At 47.6% G+C, this 24,225-nt stretch overlaps 2 protein-coding genes across 4 annotated transcripts in view; one reads left to right on the top strand and one right to left on the bottom strand.

The window, feature by feature from the left end:
- LOC144672768 (signal transducer and activator of transcription 5B-like) overlaps positions 1 to 2,237 on the bottom strand; it is a 186,138-nt gene extending 183,901 nt beyond the window's left edge. The window contains exon 1 of the mRNA XM_078534746.1: positions 2,226 to 2,237. The gene's annotated coding sequence lies outside the window, so the exon portion shown is untranslated. The remainder of the gene's footprint in view (positions 1 to 2,225) is intronic.
- LOC144672769 (glutaminase kidney isoform, mitochondrial-like) overlaps positions 1 to 24,225 on the top strand; it is a 70,009-nt gene that overhangs the window by 29,494 nt on the left and 16,290 nt on the right. For all 3 annotated transcript variants that reach the window (XM_078534751.1, XM_078534753.1, XM_078534752.1), the window contains 5 exons: positions 4,474 to 4,532; positions 16,876 to 16,908; positions 19,214 to 19,272; positions 20,680 to 20,746; positions 21,349 to 21,399. In XM_078534751.1, the coding sequence (XP_078390877.1) occupies positions 4,474 to 4,532; positions 16,876 to 16,908; positions 19,214 to 19,272; positions 20,680 to 20,746; positions 21,349 to 21,399 (269 nt within the window). The remainder of the gene's footprint in view (positions 1 to 4,473; positions 4,533 to 16,875; positions 16,909 to 19,213; positions 19,273 to 20,679; positions 20,747 to 21,348; positions 21,400 to 24,225) is intronic.

Raw genomic sequence — 24,225 nt, 5'->3', positions numbered from 1 at the left:
CTGGCCAGCTCCTCCCTCATGCCTCTGTAGTTGCCTTTATTCAACTGTATTACTGTTACATCTGATTCCAGCTTTTTCCTCTCAAATTGCAGGGTAAATTCTATCATATTATGGTCACTTCCTCCTAAGGGTTCCTTCACCTTAAGCTCCCTTATGAAATCTGTCGCATTACACATCACTAAATCTAGAATTGCCTGTTCCCTAGTGGGCTCCACCACAAGCTGCTCCAAAAAGCCATCTCGTAGACATTCCACAAATTCCTTTTCTTGGGATCCACTACCAACCTGATTTTCCCAGTCTACCTGCATATTGAAATCCCCCATGATCACTGTAACCTTGCCTTTCTTACACGCCTTTTCTATCTCCTGGTGTATCTTGTGCCCCACATCCTGACTACTGTTCGGAGGCCTGTACATAACTCCCATTATGGTTTTTTTTTACCTTTGCGGTTCCTCAACTCTACCCACACAGATTCTACATCATCTGACCCTACATCATTTCTTGCTATTGATTTAATTTCATTTCTTACTAACAAAGCAACCCCACCCCCTCTGCCAACCTGCCTATCTTTTCAATAGGATGTATATCCTTGGATATTTAGCTCCCAGTCCTGATCCCCTTGCAGCCATGTCTCCATAATGCCCACCACATCATACCTGCCAATTTCAATCTGTGCCACAAGCTCATTTACCTTATTTCGTATACTGCGTGCATTCAGATACAACACCTTCAGTCCTGTATTTCCCATCCCCTTTCCCATTGTCATCCCTTTATCTGATGTGCTTGAAGTTAGATTCCTAGCCCTTTCCAAACACTCTGTCCTATTTTGTGTTCTGGAGACTTTAATAGCCTCTCTTGGGCTCTCCTTTCTTTTCAGTTTTTTCATAATTTTCCACGAAGTTGAATCCACCCTCCCACACGCTAACCTGCTGCTTTGTTTCCCATTAGTCATGCTTCTTGGAGTTTTACCCTTCCCTCCCCCCCCCCCCCCCCACCCCCCACTTTCTAGTTTAAAGTCCTGTTGACCACCCTATTTACCCTTTTCGCTCGAACATTGGTCCCAGATCGGTTCAGGTGGAGACCGTCCCAACGGTACGGATCCCTCCTGTTCCAATACTGATGCCAGTGCCCCACGAAATGGAACCCCTCTTTCCCGCACCACTCCTTTAGCCACGTGTTTACCTCCCTTATTCTGCCAATTTGCACGTGGCTCGGGTAGTAATCCGGAGATTATAACCCTTGAGGACCTGTTCTTTAATTTAGTTCCTAGCTCCTGATAATCCCCAAACAGGTCCTCTTTCCTAATCTTACCTATGTTATTTGTCCCGACGTGGACCACAACAACTGGATCCTCCCCCTCCCTCTCCAATATCCTTTCAAGCCAGTCAGAGATGTCCCTCACCCTGGCACCGGGCAGGCAACATACCATGCGGGACTCTCGATCCTGCTTACAAAGGAAGCTAGCAATTCCCCTAATTATAGAATCCCCTACAACTACCACTTGTCTTTTTGCTCCTCCCTCTTGAATGGCCTCCTGTGCCACGGTGCCGTGGTCAGCTGGCTCATCCTCCCTACAGCCCTGTTCCTCATCCACACAGGGAGCAAGTACCTCGTACCTGTTGGACAAGGTCAAGAGCTGAGGCTCCTCTGTTCCTGAACACAGGATCCCTCTACCTGCCTCACTTGCAGTTACACCCTGCTGACCCTGACCACTGACCGGACTTGAGGTACTTAATCTACCAGGTGTGACCGCCTCCTGATACAAAGCGCCCAGGTAACTCTCCCCCTCCCGGATGTGCCGCAGCGTCTGGAGCTCGGACTCCAGCTCATCAATTCTGAGCTGGAGTTCCTCCAGCAACCAACACTTGCTGCAGATGTGGTCACTGCGGCTCGCAATGGGATCTGCCAGCTCCCACATCATACAGCTACAGCACATCACCTGACCAGCCATCTCTACTTAGATAATTAATTTATTAATTAGCTTTGCAGTGTTTTTTTTTCAAATTTGGTGCAGATTTCCTACCAACCAATCAGGTCACAGCTTTCCTGTGACGTCACTTTTTCAGTTTTAGCTTCAGTTACTCTGTGCCCCGAGGTCACCGCTCCGGTGCTCCTCCCTCCGAGTCTGCTCCCTAGAGACAAGGCCGCGAATCCCCGAGGTAAGCTAGATTTATACTCACCGCTCTGGTGCTCCTCCCTCCGAGTCTGCTCCCAGGATTACTCACCAATCAGCTGCTTTTTCTTTAAAATCCATTTTCAGAAGAGTGTCCCTCGCAGGTCTGGTGCACTCCTGAAGGCACTGCCTCTTCCTCTCTCTTTTTTTTAGGTTTGAGGAGGAGGGAGGGATGGAAACACTACAGCAATGTAATGTTTGGGGCTATTCCGTTCTTTGACAGTGGGTCCTCCTCGATTCCCTCCTGAGTCGCGGTGGCTGCGATGACTTCTCCCAGAATGCTTCAATCACTTCTCACCAGCGCCCTCTGTTGGATAGTATCTATCTCCACTTGGAGAGGCAAGGTTTGATCAGGGATAGTCAGCATGGCTTTGTCAGAGGGAGGTCATGCCTAACAAATTTGATTAATTTTTTGAGGAGGTGACCAGGTGTGTAGATGAGGGTAGTGCAGTTGATGTGGTTTATATGGATTTCAGCAAAGCCTTTGACACGGTCCCACATGGGAGACTTATAAAAGAAGGCAAAGGCACATGGGATACAGGGTAATTTAATAAGGTGGATTCAAAATTGGCTTAGTTGTAGGAGACAGACGGTGATGACAGAAGGATGCTTTAGTGACTGGAAGCCAGTGTCCAGTGGCGTACCACAGGGATCTGTGTTCGGTCCCCTATTATTTGTCATTTATATAAACAACATAGATGACTGTGTGGGGGATAGGATTAGTAAGTTTGCAGATGACACAAAGATTGGCCGGGTGGTTAACAGTGAGGTTAAGTGTCTTGGGCTACAGGAAGATATAGATGGGATGGTCAAATGGGCAGATAAGTGGCAGATGAAATTTCACCCTGAAAAGTGTGAGGTGATACACTTTGGAAGGAGTAATTTGACAAGGGAGTATTCAATGAATGGCATGGCACTAGGAAATTCTGAGGAACAAAGGGACCTTGGCGTGTGTGTCCATAGATCTCTGAAAGCGGAGGGGCATGTTAGTGGGGTGGTGAAAAAGGCATATGGGACACTTGCCTTTATCAATTGAGGCATAGATTACAAAAGTAGGGAGGTCATGTTGGAGTTGTATAGAACCTTGGTGAGGCCACAGCTGGAGTACTGTGTGCAGTTCTGGTCGCCACATTATAGGAAGGATGTGATTGCACTGGAGGGGGTGCAGAGGAGATTCACCAGGATGTTGCCTGGGATGAAACATTTAAGTTATGAAGAGAGGTTGGATAGACTTGGGTTGTTTTCGTTGGAGCAGAGAAGACTGAGGGGCGACCTGATCGAGGTGTACAAGATTATGAGGGGCATGGACAGGATGGATAGGGAGCAGCTGTTCCCCTTAGCTGAAGGGTCAGTCACAAGGGGGCATAAGTTCAAGGTGAGGGGGCAGGAGGTTATGGGGGGATGTGAGGAAAAACTTTTTTACCCAGAGGGTGGTGACGGTCTGGAATGCACTGCCTGGGAGGGTGGTGGAAGCGGGTTGCCTCACATCCTTTAAAAAATACCTGGATGAGCACTTGGCACGTCATAACATTCAAGGCTATGGGCCAAGTGCTGGTAAATGGGATTAGATAGGTAGGTCAGGTGTTTATCACGTGTCGGTGCAGACTCGATGGGCCGAAGGGCCTCTTCTGCACCGTGATTCTGCGGTTGCAGTGGGACACTCCCTGGAGGACAGAGGAAATGCTTTAGAGATGTTCTCAAAGCATCCCTGAAGAGATCAAACATACCCACTGACTCATGGGAGACCCTGGCTTGTGACCAACCAAAATGGAGAAGGTTCATTCGGGAAGGCACTGAACACATTGATAGACTTCATCGAGAACGTGCAGGGCAAAGTCGAGGTATCGGAGGGAGCACACAAACCTCCAAACAACCCATCTACCCAAACCTTCAAGTACCACTTGTCCCACATGTGGCAGATCGCATATTGGACTTATCAGCCATCTCAGAACCCATCGAACCAGAGTGGATGCAAGTCATCCTCGATTCTGAGGGACTGCCTTAGAAAAAGAAGACAACTGTTTGAAATGCTACTCCGTAGAGGCTGTAGTCACTTTAAGAGGCTTGTCACATCCAAATAAACACATTTTATGGCCATTGAGTAATTGTGGAAATAGAGCCTTAATTGAGCAGTTTTAGTGCTAGGTTGAGGATATCTCCACATTGGTTGACAAAGCAGAAGCAAATACATTAAGTACAGTTTTAAAAAAATGAATGCTGTTCCATTTCAATTCACTTCAATTTTTGCAATTTCATAATCACTTCATATCGTTAATCTAAATGCTTTGTTTTCTCTTTAGATAAGCCCCATAATCCCATGGTAAATGCAGGAGCAATTGTTGTTACCTCGCTTATCAAGGTAAGATAACAAGGCAACTGGGACAGAGATTGAAGAACCAGGTTATAGCAGGCCTTGGGCAGAGCTACAGCACATTTTAATACAAAAGCTCTGTCACATCACTGATGCTATAGAAAGTTAATTGTCCTCACTACCCCTGGCTGGGGTGAGAAATCACTCAAGGTTCCTGCTCCCTGGTTAATCTTATCATCTCTCCATCCTCACTCCAACAGTGCTGCAGCTACTGCCCTGAGTTAAGATTAGCTAAATCAACAGAAACCACAGTTCAAACTGGGACCTGCCTGGTCATGAAATATATCTTTATTTTTTAAAAATGTAAAGATCATCATTGGGAGGAATTGTTGAGAAATTTGCTAATTTTTAACTTTTTACTGCGGCTTTTGCCAATCTTTATTCTAGACACACAAGTCTATTCAGGACTTGACAAAACTGTGGAGTAAGGTTGTTTTCCATTTAGACAGAGTGACAAGTGCACACATTAGAGAAGGGTAAATACAATCAGTCGGATGCTGACACAACCTGCATTTAGTCAGGATGTAACACCTAGTAATCAGAAACCACACTGATTGACATTGCACAATTCCTATAAAAACATAAAGCTTTTTCTCTGTCGCTAACCCCTGGCTGCACATCCCCATTACCACGGCAATCTTTAAGTTCTGAAGCTCATTTGTATTTGTATTTCATTTCACACTGGCTGGTCAATGTTAAACACATTACAGCGTGCTTGAGTAAAACCCAATTCCTATTTTACACCTAATTCCGGTCCTTCAATTCAGGGTCAATTGTTGAGTTGGATGCCATGGTATATTGTGCAACTGCTTCAGGGACTAGTTTTGCAATATTGCCTGATGGTCCTGGCGCTGTGGAAACTGGTCGAATTACATTGTGGGTGGCTTCTGCAGTAAACGGGACAATACACCAAATATGTGCAAACAGAAAATTGTTGTTTGTGACATCACTTCTACACATCTCTCTCACTTGGTATACATACATCTTGTAAGGTTTCACTTAGTTTGGTATTTTCTGACTATAAATCAATATTTTGTTTTGGTATTTGGTCTAGCGGCAGCTTTTTCTTAACATAACGCACTCTATCATGTGCCTCCTGTTCCCAGCGTAATTGATTGTTCAGGGCAGCCATGTTCTCCTGCCAGCCTTCACTTCCCTTTTGCAACTTATCTACCAGTTCCCTTAACTCCTTGTACTTTTCACTCAGCTGTAAGGCACACAGATGTGTACTGTTTATTCCAGACTTTCTACAACTCAATGGGCAGGATTTTCAGTTTGATGTGCAGGGGGCGGGCCCTGCACGACCGCGCGTAAAATGACGTGCGGTGATGTCAGGTGAGCGTCCCAACGTCACCGCGCGGCATCGTGATATTTCGCTGGGCGATGAAGTCCGACGTGTGCCCGCCGTTAATTAACAGGCCAGTTAAGGCTCTTTAGTCTTCAATCGACGCCGATTTTTAGGTGCCCATGCGATCTTCGGGTCGGTGCACAGGTGCAATGGGCAGGCGGGTAACAGACTTTTCTATGAACCTCATCCACGGGTGGGATAAGAGGGCTCAGTGGGGTTGTCAATCTGCTTTGTGGAGTATTTATTGGAGAAAGTATTTTAAACTTGCCTGTGTGATCTGCAGCAGTTCAGAGTGAATTCCAGCAGCTTTTTGTGTACTTTGAACATTCAGGTCAGCACTCTGCAGTCAGGAACCTTTTGTGGGCCTGTAGCTTTCAGGAAGCCTCCCCATAGCCTGGGTGTGGCATCTGACATGTCCACTGGAGGCAGTTCCTCTGAGGAGGAAGGGAGAGCTAGAAGGAGGAGGAGGCCAGGAGTATATATTCAGCCTCCAGGGGAGCCACCTGTGGGAGTACAGGTGCAGGCACAAGGGGCGCAGGGCCAAGAGGTAGACCAAGGTGGAAGGGGCCGCAGAAGACGCCACTATCCTGCTGCCAGGGTATACAGGCGGCGAAGCAGCTACCTCAATATGTTTGAGGTGCAGTGCCAAATGAGGCTCCGACTGTCAAGGGAGACGGTGAACTACATCTGTCAGATGATTGGCCCTGAGATCTCCCATAACTGTGTGGGCAGACACCCCATGCCAGTGGCTCTGAAGGTCACAGCTGCCCTCAACTTCTATGCCTCTGGCTCCTTCCAGGGCTCGGTGGGTGATCTTTGCGGTGTCTCCCAATCAGCTGTCCACACGTGTCAAGCAGGTGACAGGCGCTCTGTTCAGGCGTACATTGACCTTCATCCACTTCCGCTGGGACCAGGCATGTCAGACACAGCGAGCCAGAGGCTTTGCGGCCATTGCTGGCTTCCCCCGCATCCAGGGTGCAATAGACTGTACACATGTGGCCATTAAGGCGCCAGCAGGTGAGCCCAGTGCCTTCAGCAACAGGTAGGGCTTCCACTCCATGAACATGCAGATAGTGTGTGACCACAGGATGCTGATTCTACAAGTTTGTGCAAGGTACCCAGGCAGCTCCCACAACGCCTACATCCTCAGACACTCCCAGGTCCCGGGGCTCTTCAGTGCTCCAGCCCGGCTGGATGGATGGCTGCTGGGTGACAAGGGCTATCCCCTCAAAAGGTGACTCATGACGCCTCTCTGCCATCCAATATCAGAAGCTGAGCAGTGGTATAATAGGAGCCACGCCTCCACAAGGGCTGTTGTGGAGAGAGCCATTGGTCTTCTCAAGATGTGCTTCCGATGCCTGGACCACTCAGGAGGCGCACTCCAGTACCCCCCAGATCGTGTGTCGGTGATAGTGGTTGAATGCTGCACTCTACACAATCTTGTGCTGGAAGGGGGGGATGCAGTGGACGATGAAGACGTTGACGCAGTGTCTGCGGCTGCACATAATGAGTCCAGCACTGATTCTGAGGATAAGCATGCACAGGGGAATGCTGAGGGGCTAAACGCTGACCTGGGACTACATCAAGGAGGCAGGGACACCCGGAAGGCTTTAATCCAACGAACCTTCAGCTAGCTCAAAACAAATGGATCAGCAGGACCAGCCTTGCCTGACGCATTCATACTCGACACCTAAGTGCAAAATCTGCCAGGTCATCAGCAGGAACTAAGGGCCTTGTACATAAATTTGATTGTCCGAACAAACACTCATGACAGTTTTCTTAAACATACACATGCAGAACAAATGAGCCACCCTCAGCCATGGTCACACATCTGAATTTTAATTTTCAAATCAGAAGTTCTCCCAATTATTAAACAATACTGTAATCAAGCAAAAATAAATCCTAAGGACCTAATCTCGGGTCAACACAAAAGCACCAGTGAGAAACCCGTGGTGTGCCTAATGTACCTTATGTTTCTGGGTGCTACGTCTTGGTGCTGCCCCATCGCTCGGACTGGCATCTGAGACAGCTTGCAGGCTCTGCTGTCCTGTTGGCCTCGATGACCTTGGCGGTCGTCCTCTGGCCTGTGGAGTCTGTGATGGGCCCGCCTGGGAGGGATCTGCCAGTTCTACAGCTGCCATCTCCTCAGTCGTCGTAGCCTCACTGGATGATACGGTCACTGGGAGAGGGGCGGAGGAGCTGCTGCCCTCATCTGGAGCGCCGTGAGAGGAGCCCACAGAGATGACAGGCAGCTGCTGCGCCGACATGAGGTCGCCTCAGACCTCCCTGCTCACTGTGGATGGATGGGCAACGAGCTGGGAAAGTTGACGTCCAAACCATCTCCCACACTGGCAGTGAGCAGCTGAGCTCATTGCCGATGTGAGGGCTTGCTGGTCCGAGTGCATCCCTAGGAAGCCCTGACGGGTCTCCTGGAGTAGCCTCTCCACAAGTCGCCACTCTCTCCATGGAGGACGCATGGTGCTCGGACATGTGGCTCATTGCATCACTGATGCTCCGCGTGGACTCCTCTACCACGGACACCAAGCCAAGCATAGTCTCATGTATCTCCCCCAGATGCTCCCGCACACCTGGATGCTCCGCGTGGACTCCTCCACCACGGACACCAAGCCAAGCATAGCCTCATGTATCTCCCCCAGATGCTCCCGCACACCTGGATGCTCCGCGTGGACTCCTCCACCACAGACACCAAGCCAAGCATAGCCTCATGTATCACTCCCAGATGCTCCCGCACACCTGGCCGCATTTCCTGCAGCTGCTGCGTCGCGGATGACTCCAGAGGCACATCATCAGGCACCGACTGAGCATGTGCCTGGTCCCCTGCAGCCCTCCGACTGCTGGCGCCATTGGCACTCTCTGTCTCTGCCAGCTCCTCCAGCGAATGTGAAGCGCCCTCTCCACTGTGCTCCGGGACACTAGCCGATGTTCCAATGCCCACCGAGGTGCTAGTATCTGCAGAAATGTGTGACGCAGGTGACACTTGAGGGCCCTCAGGTGTGAGAGGGGGCATCTGCAGTTCTTCCTGGCGGCCATGCTCTGATGATGCTGAAAGGAACAACAAGGACAGTGGATCAGTTAGCATGCACACATTGACAAGCTTCATCCCTGTCCCCCTGGCTGATTATGCGCTCAACCTTCCAGAACCAATTGACACGAAAATTGGTGGGGTGGTAAATAGTGAGGAGGATAGCCTTACATTACAGGAGGATATAGATGGGCTGATCAGTGGCAAATGGAATTTAATGTGGATAAGTGTGAGGTGATGCACTTGGGCAGGATAAACAAGGCACGGGAATACACGATGAATGGTAGGACCCTGGGAAGTAATGAGGATCAGAGGGTGTGCATGTCAACTGGTCCCTTAAGGTAGCGGGACAGGTACATAAGGTGTTTAAGAAGGCATATGGCATACTTGCCTTTATTAGCTGAGGCATAGAATATAGGAGCAGGGAGGTAATGTTTGAGCTGTAGAAAACGCTGCTTAGGCCACAGCTACAGTACCACGTGCTGTTCTGGAATGCACGTTATGGGAGGGATTGATTGCAGTGGAGAGAGTGCAGAGGAGATTTACCAGGATGTTGTCTGGCCTGGAGAGTTTCACTTATGAGGAGAGATTGCATAGACTGGGGTTATTTCCCCTGGAGCAGAGGAGATTGACGGGTGACATGATTGAGGTGTATAAACTTATGAGGGGCATAGATAGGGTAGACAGAAAGGAACTTTTCCCCTTGGCAGAGGGATCAGTAACCAGGGGGCATAAATTTAAGGTAAGGGGCAGGAGGTTTACAGGGGATGTGATGAGCAACTTTTGCACCCAGAGGGTGGTGGGAATCTGGAACGCACTGCCTGAAAGGGTGGTAGACGCAGAAACCCTCATAACATGTAATAAGTATTTGGATGTGCACTTGCGATGCCATGGCATACAAGGCTATGGGCCTAGTGCTGGAAAATTGGATTAGAATAGTTAGGTACGTGTTTGACCCGTGCATCCTTGATGGGCCAAAGGGCCTTTTAATCTGTGCTGCACATCTCTGACTCTATCACTCTGTGACCGAGCAATGTTGCAACAATAACACATTAAACAATCATCAGTGCTATGGATGTCGGAAGGACATTGCGGATCTCACTGTTGGCCTCAAATACCTGGCCGTGCCACCCCAGCCTCTCCGACACCAGTTGACCTGGGTGCATGCCGCCTCTCCAGCTCAAGGGCCTCCTGCTCAAATCTGCTTGATATGGAGAGCTGTGCCTGGCCGTCTCCAGTCCTTGCATACTCCGAGGCATTATGAGCATTCTTCTCCTGAGAAAGAGAGAATACCATTCATTACAGCAAATTGCACATGGACTCTGCACGCGTACGCTGCACCCCAACCACAGTGGGCCATATCAGGCCTTCGGTGCCTCCTCTCCCCGCTACTGCTGATCACTCACACAAAGATTTTACGCCTGCTCCCAACCCCCCCCAACGGCCCCTTGGACACATGCTGCATACATCACTTTAGGAACCACACAGTATTTGCTCCCATAGCAAGGATGCACAACCACGTGCAGCGTCGAGGGCAGCAGATGGTTCTTTGCCATGACACCTTGAGGCTCCCCTTCCAACCATCTCATCACCCTAAATAGGACATGTGGTGGAGTTCAGAGTGCGTCTAGCTGCATCTCCTGCAGATTGCCCCCAGACTAGTCATGTGCGACTAAGAGCAACACATGGTGCGGGGGAGAACTCATCTCCTCATGAACCACTCAGGCTGATCTAAGCATGGGCACTATCTGCTTGGCCGCCCAGCGAAGGAAAAATGCCCTACATAATTCAATGCAGTCACGACAGTAAGACTTGGTGGGGGGGGGGCTCAAAGGCGAAGTACCTGCTGGGTTAAATGCCCAATGCCAACATGGTACTCACCCTGCCAGAGCGCAACAAATCGTTGAAGCGTTTACGGCACTGGATCCAGATGCACCGCACCACGTCGCGGGAGCTCACCACCTCCTCCCAGGCATGTTTTGTCATGTGGGGGTGCCTCCTCCTCCCGTCCTGGGGGACCAACACCTCCCGCCGTGCTGCCACCTCCTCGAGGAGGGCAACAAGGCACTCATCAGAAAAACGAGGGGTACATTGGCCCCCCACTGGCCTACCCTGCAGCCTGGCCTGCTCCTCTGCCCTGCAGTGTGACCTGGACATGGCCATTGTGAGCAGCCTACAGGAGGCTGCCAGGCCTTCCTTTAAACAGACTGCCGGGTCACCATTGGACTCGGTGATCTGTGTAGGCCCACCGCAGCTTGCACACTCCCGCTATTCACGGGAGTCGGCAAATACGCTGGGAGGGCCTTAATTGGTCCACCCGCGCAAAATGGCAGCGTGGACCCGATCATGGGCAGCAATCAGGTCTGCGCCCGCCCATACCTGCGCTCCCCCCCCCACCCCACAACGGAAAATTCTGCCCAATGTTTCCTTTTTGAACCTCTTTAGGAAGCCTATCAATGATACACTCATAATCTCTGTCACACTCTTTCTACAGCTCCCAGGCCATCGTTCGCTCCTTATGCTCCTGTCTCCTTTGTTAAACTGTCTATCAGTCGCTTTCTAGCATATGCCAATGCCATTGTGACTCTTGGCTTCACTTAATAACTACACCACACGTTTAACTACAATCTAAGACTGTTGCTTCTCAAATTCCAAGCCAATTTCGGCTACTGTGAATCCCACTTCTGACATCAATTGTAAGATTCCTGGGGTTCTGGGGCCACAGATACTTAAATAGGTAGTCGACTAATCATAAATCATTTTAAGATGGTTTATTAAGAAACAACAGTTTAGATATGATACATTAACTAATTAGAAAAAAAGTATATGACCCGTGGCAGTTGTTTACTGGTTCCAGACAGCAGACAAACACAGAGTGTGTTGATCTCACCATCCTCCTCCTCCTCCTCCATCTTAAGAAGGCAGCTACCGACGAGTACTGCAGCCTCCCCAGCAATATACGATCCCTCAGCAGGATATGGCCTCTGCGCGTGAGCACTTGTTAATCTAACCTTTTTCTGGGGGCTGGGAGCTTACCCAGTGTCAATCATCTATTCAAACTATTCTGACCAATGGACACAGGACAGGTACTCAGAACATCAGGGTGATTACCCCCTTGTGCGTCACCCTGCTCGAGGTCAGCTTTTTAGTTTATATCATGTTGAGGGTCATATCCCGGTCCTTTCTAAACAATTGCATAGATAAAGAGGTGGAAGGGAGAGAGGAACTTGGTAAAATTACAATCACTAGGGAGGTAGTACTGCACAAACTGATGGAGCTGTGGGCTGACAAGTCTCTGGGTCCTGATGAACTTCATCCTAGGATCTTAAAAGAGGTGGCTAATGAGGTAGTAGATGCGTTGGTGTTAATTTTCCAAAATTTGCTAGATTCTGGAAAGGTTCCATCAGACTGGAAAGTAGCAAATATAACCCCTCTATTCAAGAAGGGAGGGAGGCAGAAAGCAGGACACTATAAACCAGTTAGCTTGACGTCTGTTGTGGTGAAGGTGTTAGAATCAATCACTAAGGAGGTTATAGCTGGGCACTTAGAAAAACTCAAGGGGAAGAATTTTCCCCCCGTCGGGAGGGAAGTTCAGGAGCGGGCACATGTGGGCGCGCCGCCATTTTATGTGGGCGGCCCAATTAAGGCCCGCCCAGCGTGACATCCGCCAGGAAACACTATGCACTCCCTGTGCGGGCTGGGGGGCGGGGGGGGATTCCCTAAGCCGAGAGTGCGCTCTTTTGTGCATGCGCACGAAAGAGCGCACTCATCTCCCCGAGGCTAAATGCTGCCTCAGGGAGATCGGCACCAAATTTAAAAATGTGAAATATAGACAAATAAAATTTCCCTGACATGTCCCCTCATGTGACACTGTCACATGAGTTGGGACATGTCCATCATTTTTAATTAAACTTTTATTAAATTTTTAAAAACCTACATGAAACCTCATCCTGCCCGTGGATGAGGTTTGATGCTTTTTCCGAAGCCCACCAGGGCTCCCGGCCTGCCCGCCAACCTTAAGGTTGGACGGGCAGGTCCTTTAACTACTTCAATTAGTTTTTAATGGCCTCAATTGGCCGTTGACAGGTCGGTGGGTGCACAGCTGATTCGGCTGCACCCCCGCCAACCTGAAAATTGAAATGAGGCGGGGTGACGTCAGGAGTTCCGCCCGACGTCATCCCGCGTCATCTTACGCATCGGCGAGTGGGCCCCACCCCCCACTCGCTGACCTCAATATCCTGCCTAAGGTAATCAGGAAGAGTCAGCATGGTTTTGTGAAAGGGAAATCATGTTTAGCCAATTTATTGGAGTTCTTTGAAGGAATAACATGCACTGTGGATAAAGGGGAGCCTGTAGACGTGCTGTACTTGGATTTCCAGAAGGTATTTGATAAGGTGCCACATCAAAGGTTATTGTGGAAAATAAAAGCTCAAGGTGTAGAGGGTAACATATTAGCACGGATAGAAGATTGGCTGGCTGGCAGAAAGCAGAGAGTATGCATAAATGGGTCTTTGTCTGTTTAGCAGAATGTGACGAGTGAAGTCCTGCAGGGGTCTGTGCTGGGGCCTCAACTTTTTATATCAATGTTTGAGATGAGGGGAGTGAAGGTATGGTAGCAGATGATGCAAAAATAGGTAGAAAAGTATGTTGTGAAGAGGACGTACGGAGGTTGCAGATGCATATAGATAAGTTGAGTGAGAGGGCAAAAATCTGGCAGATGGAGTATAGTGTAGGAAAATGTGAAGTTGTTCACTTTGGCAGGAATAAGAAAGCAGAGTATTACTTAAACGGAGAACGGCTGCAGAATTCTGAGGTGCAGAGGAATCTAGGTGTTCTAGTGCATGAGTTACAAAAAGTTAGTATGCAGGTACAGCAAATAGCTAAGAAGGCTAATGGAATGCTATCCTTTATTATGAGAGGAATTGAACATAAAAGTAAGGATGTAATGCTTCAGTTACACAGGGCATTGATGAGACCACATCTTGAATACTGTGTGCAGTTTTGGTCTCCTTATTTAAGGAAGGATGTAAATGCGTTGGAGGCGGTTCAGGGAAGGTTTACCAGATTAATACCTTGAATGAGCAGGTTGTCTTATGAGGAAAGGTTAGACAGACTGGGCTTGTTTCCACTGGAGTTTAGAAGAGTGAGGGGTGACTTGATTGAAACATATAAGATCCTGAATGGTCTTGACAAGGTGGACGTGGAAAGGATGTTTCCTCTTGTGGGTGAGTCCAGAACTAGGGGGCACTGTTTTAAAATTAGTGGTTGCTCTTTTAGGACAGAGATGAGGAGAATTTCTTTCTCTGAGGGTTGTGCAACTTTGGAATTCTCTGCCTCAGAAGGTGGTGGAGGCGGGGTCATTGAATATTTTTAAGGCAGAGGTAGATAGATTCTTGTTAGGCAAGGGAATCAAAGGTTATCAGGGATAGATGGGAATGTGGAAATCAAAACACAAGAAGATCAACCATGATCTTATCAGATGGGAGAAAAGGTTCAAGGGGCCGAATGGCCAACTTCTGCTCCTATTTCATATGTTCATATGTATGTATGTATGTGCACAAGATGCCATTCTAACAGCTTAGGAATCTCAACATGGCAGCCTGAACTAAGACTGTTTAGAGGTCAAAGTGTTTAGAAATTCTCTTTCCAGAGAGAAAATCAATGTTACTTAGCTAATCACATAAAATGCAGAAAATACCCATTTTTAAAGGCCCCAATTTCTTACAATCTCTCTGTCGGAAGTGACATCTTTTGGGTGAGTCATGAAACCGAGTCCCTGCCTATTCTCTCAGGTGTATGTGAAATATCCCATGGCCTCTATTCGAAGAAAAGCAGGTGTGTTCCTCCGGTGGTCTGGTCAGTATTTATTCCTCAGCCAATACCTAAAAACAGATTATATGGCCATTAACACATTGCTGTCTGTTGGACCTTGCTGTGTGCAAAATTGCCTGCTGCATTTCCTACATTACAACAAAGACTACATTTCAAAGCCTGTCTCTTTATGGGGTATGTGGAACATTCCTCGTTCCAGTCCTACTCCGGCCCCCTCCCACAACTCTTTCTCCGGTACATCGATGATTACTTCGGTGCTGCTTCATGCTCTCGTCTGGACCTGGAAAAATTTATTAATTTTGCTTCCAATTTCCACTCCTCCATCATTTTCACATGGTCCATCTCTGACACTTCCCTTCCCTTCCTTGACCTCTCTGTCTCAATTTCTGGTGATAGACTGTCCACCAATATCCATTACAAGCCCACCGACTCCCACAGCTACCTCGACTACAGCTCCTCACACCCCGCTTCCTGTAAGTACTCCATCCCATTCTCTCAGTTCCTTCGCCTCCGTCACATCTATTCTGATGATGCCACTTTCAAAAACAGTTCCTCTGTCATGTCTTCCTTCTTCCTTAACCGAGGTTTTCCACCCACGGTGGTTGACAGGACCCTCAAACGTGTCCGGCCCATCTCCTGCGCATCCGCCCTCACACCTTCTTCTCCCTCTCAGAAACATGATAGGGTCCCCCTTGTCCTCATTTATCACCCCACCAGCCTCTGCATTCAAAGGATCATCCTCCGCCATTTCCGCCAACTCCAGCATGATGCCACCACCAAACACATCTTCCCTTCACCCCCCCTGGCGGCATTCCATAGGGATCGTTCCCTCCGTGACACCCTGGTCCACTCCTCCATCACCCCCTACACCTCAACCCCTCCCACGGCACCTTCCCATGCAACCGCAGAAGATGCAACACCTGCCCTTTCACTTCCCCTCTCTTCACCGTCCAAGGGTCAAAACACTCATTTCAAGTGAAGCAGCATTTCACTTGCACTTCCCTCAACTTAGTCTACTGCATTCGTTGCTCCCATTGCAGTTTCCTCTACGTTGGAGAGACCAAACGCAGACTGGGTGACCGCTTCGGTCTGTCCGCAAGCATTACCCAGACCTCCCTGTCACTTGCCATTTCAACACTCCACCCTGGTCTCATGCCTACATGTCTGTCCTTGTCTTGCTGCATTGTTCCAGTGAAGCTCAACGCAAACTGGAGGAAGAGCACCTCATCTTCCGACTAGGCACTTTACAGCCTTCCGGACTGAATATTGAGTTCAACAATTTTAGATCATGAACTCTCTCCTCCACTCCTCCATCCCCACCCACTTTCCGATTTTCCCCCTCCTTTTTGTTTTTTCCAATAATTTATATAGATTTTTCTTTTCCCACCTATCTCCATTATTTTTAAATGTATTTCCATCCATTGTTTTATCTCTACCTTTTAGCCTTTTTCAATTCCTTCACCCCACCCCACCCTCACTAGGGCTATCTGTACCTTGCTCGTCCTGCTTTCTACCCTTAATTAGCACATTCGTTTAGATAATATCACCACCTTCAACACCTCTTTGTCCTTTTGTCTGTGACATCTTTTGGTTAAATCCACCTATCACTGGCCCTCTATCCAGCTCTTCTTGTCCCACCCCCCCCCCCCCCCCCCCCCCGCCACCTTAAACCAGCTTATATTTCACCCCTTTTCTATTTTTCCTTACTTCTGTTGAAGAGTCATGCGGACTCAAAACGTTAACTGTGCTCCTCTCCACAGATGCTGCCAGACCTGTTGAGTTTTTCCAGGTATTTTTGTTTTTATTTCAAAGTACTTAATTGGCTGTAAATTGCTTTAGGATGCCCTGAGGTTGTGAAAGGTCTATAAATTCAAGTTCTTCCTTTTTTTCTGTTTCATTTTTCATTTCTTTATCCATCTCAGTTCTATTATTGCGAGTGCATATCTCTCTCTTTCTATTTTCTCTTTCTGTCAGCCTGTCTGCAGTGTCCCAACCACAGGAAAAAATACAATATTTAAACTGCAACAAGATGGCTGCCAAATTGTATTTTCTCAAAGCACCCTGTGGAATTTTTTAGTTCTAATACTCATTTCCTCTTGTATTTGCAGCCCGGAGCAAACAAAGCAGAGAAGTTTGACTGTGTGAGTACTTCTCAAACAGCAGTACTGTACAGGAATAAAATCAGTGAATTTACTTTGGGACTCCTTAATCTGACAGGACACATACTAACATCTGCTCATCTGATTGGAGGTGCAGAGAATCAAATATGCCACCAAAAATAAGCTTGTGTAATTGGACAGTTTGAATTTAAAAGGGAGGGTCCCTTCTGGCAAGTTTGGTGCTATTGGGATGGCAAAAACACAAGGGAATTTCTGCAATAGCTTTGTAAAAAGTGTGAAAAACTCCACATCATTAATCTACTCTCCATGCTACCTCGTGTAATCCATCACTCTTGATTCATGACATATATTCAACACTTGCTATGTCATACAAACAAATGGAATAGAAGCAGGAATAGGCCACTCAGCCCTTCGAGCCTGCTCCGCCATTCGATAAGATCATGGCTGATCTTATTGTAACCTCAACCCCACATTTCCACCTACCTCCGATAACCTTTCACCCCTTTGCTTATCAAGAATCTATCTAGCTCTGTCTTCAAAATATTCAAAGACTCTGCTTCCACCGCCTTTTGAGGAAGAGCTCCAAAGACTCATGAACCTATGAGAGAAAAATTGCTCCTCATCCCTGTCTTTAATGGGCGACCCCTTATTTTTAAACAGTGATCCCTAGTTCTAGATTCTCCCACAAGAGGAAACATCCTCTTCACATCCACCCTGTCAAGACCCCGCAGGATCTTATATATTTCAATCAAGTTGCCTCTTACTCTTCTAAACTCCAGCAGATACAAACTTAGCCTGTCCAACCTTCCCTCATAAGACAACCCGCCCATTCCAGGTATTAATCTAGTAACAAAAACAAAAATTGCTGGAAAAACCCAGCAGGTCTGACAGCATCTGTGGAGAGAAAGACAGAGTTAATGTTTCGAGTCCGTATGACTCTTCTTCAGAACGCTAGTTAATGTAGTAAACCTCCTCTGAACTGCTTCCAATGCATTTACATCCTCCCTTAAATAAGGAAGCCAGTACTGTACACAGTACTCCAGATGTGGTCTCTCCAATGCCCTATATAACTGAAGCATAACCTCCCTACTTTTGAATTCAATTTTCCACACAATAAACGATAACATTCTATTAGCTTTCCTAATCAATTGCTGTATCTGCATGCTAACCTTTCGCGATTCATGCACTAGGATACCCAAATCCCCCTGCATCTCAGAGCTCTGCAATCTCTCAATGTAGATAATCTGCTTTTTTATTCTACTTGCCAAAATGGACAATTTCACATTTTCCCACATTATACTCCATTTGCCAGATCTTTGCCCACTCACTTAACCTACCTATATCCCTTTGCAGCCTCCTTATGTCTTCTTCACAACTTACTTCCCTAGCTATCTTTGTGACATCAGCAAATTTAGCAACCATACCTTCTGTCCCTTCAGCCGAGTCAATATACATAAACTGTAAAAAGTTGAGGCCTCAGCACTGATCCCTGTGGCACACCACTCATTACATGTTGCCAACCAGAAAATGACCCATTTATGCCTACTCTCTGTTTCCTGTTAGCTAGCTAATCTTCAATCCATACCAATATGTTATCCCCTACACCGTGAGCTTTTATTTTCCGCAATAATCTTTAATGTGGCACCTTATCAAATGCCTTTTAGAAATCTAAGTACAGTACATCCACTGGTTCCCCTTTATTCGCAGCATGGTAATTCTTCAAAGAACTCCAATAAATTGGTTAAACTTGATTTCCCTCTCACAAAACCCCTCTAACTATATATTATTGCCATAATCATTAATCCTTCACTGAGTAGGTCAACTATGTCAGTGTAGGTGAATTCCCATGTAATCTGAACACTCAGATTAGACAAATGTTTGGTAATCACACCCAGCTATCCATTATTCTTTAGCAGTGCTGCGCCATATGGCTCATCAGATATCAGCCCACTATAAACACCCACAGCACTGGCTGGTTTAGAACAGTGACAGCGCTCACCCTATTCTTAGTTAGAGATCTTCTTAACATGTTGATAAGTAGAATTTCAAGTTTACATAATCTGATTAGACATTGCTTAAAGCTAATCATACTTTTCCAATTAAAATGATTATAAGTCAGACATGTTTCAGTTACAAGCAATGCCTGCTCACCAGGAATCAGGGTATCTTGTAAAAGACTTCCCAGTGGCACTAAGGGAAGAGTAAATTTTGCCAGGCCCAAGCCATTCTGATATCTGGTTGCATTTCCATCCTGCCTGTGGTATAAGAGCCTTGCTGTTTTTGAAATGGTAGCCTGGCTCTAAATTTTGTGATTTTTGTTCCACAGATTATGCACTTCCTTAATAAAATGGCTGGTAATGAATATGTGGGCTTCAGCAATGCCACGTAAGTGTCAAGCTGCTTTCCTGTGTTTCCCACAATCCATGCAGAGCCTCCAATGGCCACTTGTAGTTTGCTATTAAACCCTTGAGAATTAAGGATTGTCCCATTAGTGAGTCTGCTATCTTTCCTTTCAGCATTGCTCATTTGTACCGCTCTCCCTTCAAGTCAGAAGGTCATGGGTTTAAGTTTCACTCCAGGACTCATCACATAATCTAGGCTGAGACTCCCAGTGCAGGACTGAGGGTGTGCTGCAATGTCAGAGGTTTCGTCTTTCGGATTAGGGGTTAAACCAAGGGCCCCATCCGCTGATTCAGGTGGATGTACAAGCTCCTGTGGCACCATACAAATATCAGGAAGTTCTCCCCAGTGTCCTGGCAAAAAGTCTCCCTTGACCAACATCAAAGAACTAGATTAATTGGTCATTTTCTTGTTTCTGGGATTTTACTGTGGGCAAATTAGCTGCATGTTTTGCCAGCACAATAGTGATTGCATTTATCAAAAAGGTAACTCATTGGTTGTATAGCGCTTTGGGACATCCTAAGGATGGGAAAGGTATTATGTAAATCAAGTTTGTTCTTTTTCCAATTTTCTCCTCTCATTGAGGTGCAGTTCTACAGACCCGTGCCATGTTCCGCTATATTGCCCATTTCTAACATGTGCTATTTTGATCCTTCAGAGTAACATCAGTTAACTCTGTATAGAATAGGTATCAAACAGGAGACTTTCCTGGTTTGGATGATTTCAGACAACAAAATGGTGGTTATCCTCATTGAACCATTGGAGGATCAAACCATGAGCATGTTTATTTATTCAGCTTTGAGTTTTGATGTAACAATCAGGATATTATTGCTGTTGAGAGTGGACATGGGGCAATAAAGATGATTCCAAGTGTTAGAAATTTAAGTTACAAGAGAAGATTAAGGAAGTTGGGCTTGTTTACTTCAGAAGAGAGTTTTGAGGTGATCTAGGTTTTCTGGTTATGAAAAGGGCGGACAAATGTAATCCAGACAAATTGTTTCCGATAATGAGGAGTTCAAATCCTTGAAGACAGAAGTTAAACATAAAAGAGTTAGGACAGAAAAGAAATCAGGGGTGACATTTTCACCCAAAGAATAACTGAGTTGTGGAATAAGTTACCAGAGAAGAAGAGTGAAGTGAAAATGGGATTAACAAACAATGGCTCCAACAATCTTGGGGCAGGGTGGTTCTGCCAGTGTCCTGCTGTTTCTGGGATTTTCTAAGCAGGTGAACAGGGTTTGATTCATCAAAAGCTAAAAGTCTTTTCCTATTGTAGAAAATTCTTATTAATTTCTGCTCAATGCTTTTTAATGAAGCCAGCATTCCATTAAGTTCTGGTATAAGGATTCACTGCAAATAATGAATGTTGCATTTTTTCTTTCCATGATTGAGGTTTCAGTCAGAAAAGGAAACGGGAGACAGGAATTTTGCCATTGGATACTACTTGAAAGAGAAGAAGGTAGGCTGAAAGCCAAGCAGTGGAGTTAAATGTCTATCTGTTGTTCTCTAAGTTGCAGAGGGTTTGCTGTCGTAGAGATGGAGGCTTGGACGGCATAGTGTGTTTAACTGTATGCCGCTAGAATAAAGTCAATTATCCAATACTTGCTAGGAGTTTGAACCCTGGATTGTTTGTTCTTTATCCGCAGTGAGGCTGGCTTCACAACACCAGTCTCTTCCTTGATGCTGTTTACTGCAGAAACAGAATGTAACAGTTTCCTTTTAAACTTTATTCTGTTGGGCTAAAGGCTGGTTGATCTCAAAAATCTCTTTAAAAAATGTCAGAGCTAGTCCTTAGTCAACCATCTCCCAACCTCCTTCCCCAACCCACTAAGGGCCCCATGATTTTACCCTTCTTCAAACAGCTGAAGTCAGTTGTGGTCATTTTGATTATGCAAGTAGCAACCATTCAGCAAGACAGGAAACTTAACTTGGGTCTTTGATGCTAGTGCTGCAGCTACTTTGATTGCTGATGTGAATGGTTTCTGAAAGGAGAAACAGAGGCTGGAGAAACCATATTAAATAAAATAATTCTTGTTTATGTTTTGTTTTTTTTCCCCCCAGTGTTTTCCAGAGGGTGTTGACATGATCGCTACATTAGATTTCTACTTCCAGGTAAGTAAATCAGCTTCATTCTCTGTTCATGCTGATGCTGGAATACCGGCTGGATCAATGCCCATCCCTCAATAGAATACTGGCTGGATCATTACCCATCCCCTCACTGGAATACCGGCTGGATCATTACCCATCCCCTCACTGGAATATCGGCTGGATCAGTGCCCATCCCTCACTGGAATACCGGTTGGATCAGTGCCCATCCCTCACTGGAATATCAGTTGGATCAGTACCCGTTCCTCGCTGGAATATTGGCTGGATCAGTGCCCATTCCTCACTGGAATATTGGCTGGATCAGTACCCGTTCCTCACTGGAATACCGGCTGGATCATTACCCATCCCCTCACTGGAATATCGGCTGGATCAGTGCCCATCCCTCACTGGAACACCAGCTGGATCTGTGCCCATCCCTCACTAGAATATCGGCTGGATCAGTGCCCGTTCCTGGAATACTGGCTGGATGATTACCCACCCCCTCACTGGAATATCGGCTGGATCAGTACCCGTTCCTCACTGGAATACCAGCTGGATCAGTGCTCATTCCCTCACTGGAATACCGGCTGGATCAGTACCCGTTCCTCACTGGAATACCGACTGGCTCAGTGCCCATTCCTCACTGGAATACCGACTGGCTCAGTGCCCATTCCTCACTGGAATACCGGCTGGATCAGTGCCCATTCCTCACTGGAAAAGCGGCTGGATCAGTGCCCATTCCTCACTGGAATACCGGCTGGATCATTACCCATACCCTCACTGGAATACCGGCTGGATCAGTGCCCATCCCTCACTGGAATACCGGCTGGATCAGTGCCCATCCCTCACTGGAATACCGGCTGGATCAGTGCCCATCCCTCACTGGAATACCGGCTGGCTCAGTGCCCATCCCCTCACTGGAATACCGGCCGGATCAGTACCCATCCCTTACTGGAATACCGGCTGGATCAGTGCCCATCCCCTCACTGGAATACCGGCTGGATCAGTGCCCATCCCCTCACTGGAATACCGGCTGGATCAATGCCCTTTCCTCACTGGAATACCGGCTGGATCAGTGCCCATCCCTCACTGGAATACCGGCTGGATCAGTGCCTATCCCTCACTGGAATACCGGCTGGATCAGTGCCCATCCCTCACTGGAATACCGGCTGGATCAGTGCCCATCCCTCACTGGAATACCGGCTGGATCAGTGCCTATCCCTCACTGGAATACCGGCTGGATCAGTGCCTATCCCTCACTGGAATAGTTGTAATCCAACACTATCACTGTTCTTCAGAAATACTCAATTGGTTGTAAAGTGCCCTGCACACTGGCATGCCAGTTGGATCAATGTCTGTTTGGTATTCCCCTCTGTGCAAAGTGCTGTTATCTGATGTCTTTGATTTTGTTTTTCTTTCTTTGTAAATTGTGGATACCTCTGGATTAGAGAGAAATTCTCTACCTCAGTGCAGTCACTAAACTACAGAGATACAACAAAGGGTTTGGAGTGGCAGAAGAAAATAAATATTTCATTAAGAGCTACATGTGAAGCTGAAAACAATTTAAATGTCCAATAGTTTCTTTTGAACTGTTTCGTTCAATTACTCCACACCTTTGTTTCCCTCCATTTCTTCCCTTTACTTCACTTTCTATTTAGCAGCTTCCTCTCCTAACTCTTTTTGCCGAATTCCAGTACTCCTAAATCCTAACTCACTTTTGAGATCTCTTCTGTGCCGTTCTCCCGATGACTCCATGCTGACTCCCCACAGACATGTCTCTTGTTCCAAACCAATGGGTTGTGTACGACGCCGCCGCAAGTTGGTGCTACCTGTTGTCTCGGGGGGGGGTGGGGGCGGAGAAGCATTGGCAGCTTCAGGGCTGAATCCGGAGGTGCCGGCCTCTCGCACCACAAGAATCATAGTCCTGGGGATTCTCAACCTGAGAGGGTTGCTGTTTTTCTCCCCTTTGAACCTGTAGCCAGCACCGGGTGTGGAGCAGAAAAGCTGCGTGTCGCATCCTTGTGATTCCTTGGTTTGGGGGGCAGCTGATTGGAGGCTCAGCGATGACCCGTTTCCCCCTCACGCAGGCCGGCTTTGCGCGTGCCCAGTAGGCGGGGGGGGGTGCGGCTTTGTCAAGCGCGTGAGGAGCGGGAAGCGGCCCGGCGCCGCCACGGAGGCTCGCGGCGGGGGAGAAGGCGTCCCCACACTGGGAGAACCTGTTGTCGCGGTAACGGCCGCCTCTGGCCTTCGAGCGGTGCCTCACTCTCTCTTATCATAGAATAGAACAATAGAATGGTTACAGCACAGATGGAGGCCATTCGGCTCTTCGAATGAGCTTCCTGACTCACCTCCTGACCCCCCCCCCCCACGCCAAGCCTGTCCACCATCGACAAGGCACAAGTCAGGAGTGTGATGGGACACTCCCCACTTGCCTGGATGAGTGCGGCTCCCACAACACTCAAGAAGCTCGACACCGTCCAGGACAAAGCAGCCCCCGCTCGATGGGGCACCCCATCCACCAACATTCACTCCCTCCACCACCACCACCGACGCACAGGGGCAGCAGTGTGTGTACCATCTACAAGATGCACTGCAGCAACTCGCCAAGGGCTCCTTCGACAGCGCCGCCCAAACCCACCACCTCTACCATCTAGAAGGACGAGGGCAGCAGACCCATGGGGAACACCACCACCTGCAAGTTCCCCCTCCCGAGCCACTCACCATCCCGACTTGGAAATATATCGGCCATTCCTTCACTGTCACCGGGTCAAAACCCTGGAACTCCCTCCCTAACAGCACCGTGGGTGTACCTACACCACACGGGGACTGCAACAGCTCAAGAAGGCAGCTCAC

The sequence above is a fragment of the Cetorhinus maximus genome, chromosome X (genome assembly GCF_964194155.1).
Source record: "Cetorhinus maximus chromosome X, sCetMax3.hap1.1, whole genome shotgun sequence".
Lineage (NCBI taxonomy): Eukaryota > Metazoa > Chordata > Chondrichthyes > Lamniformes > Cetorhinidae > Cetorhinus > Cetorhinus maximus.
The sequence above is the reverse complement of the archived record's forward strand: the minus strand, read 5'-3'. Positions and strand labels throughout refer to the sequence as shown.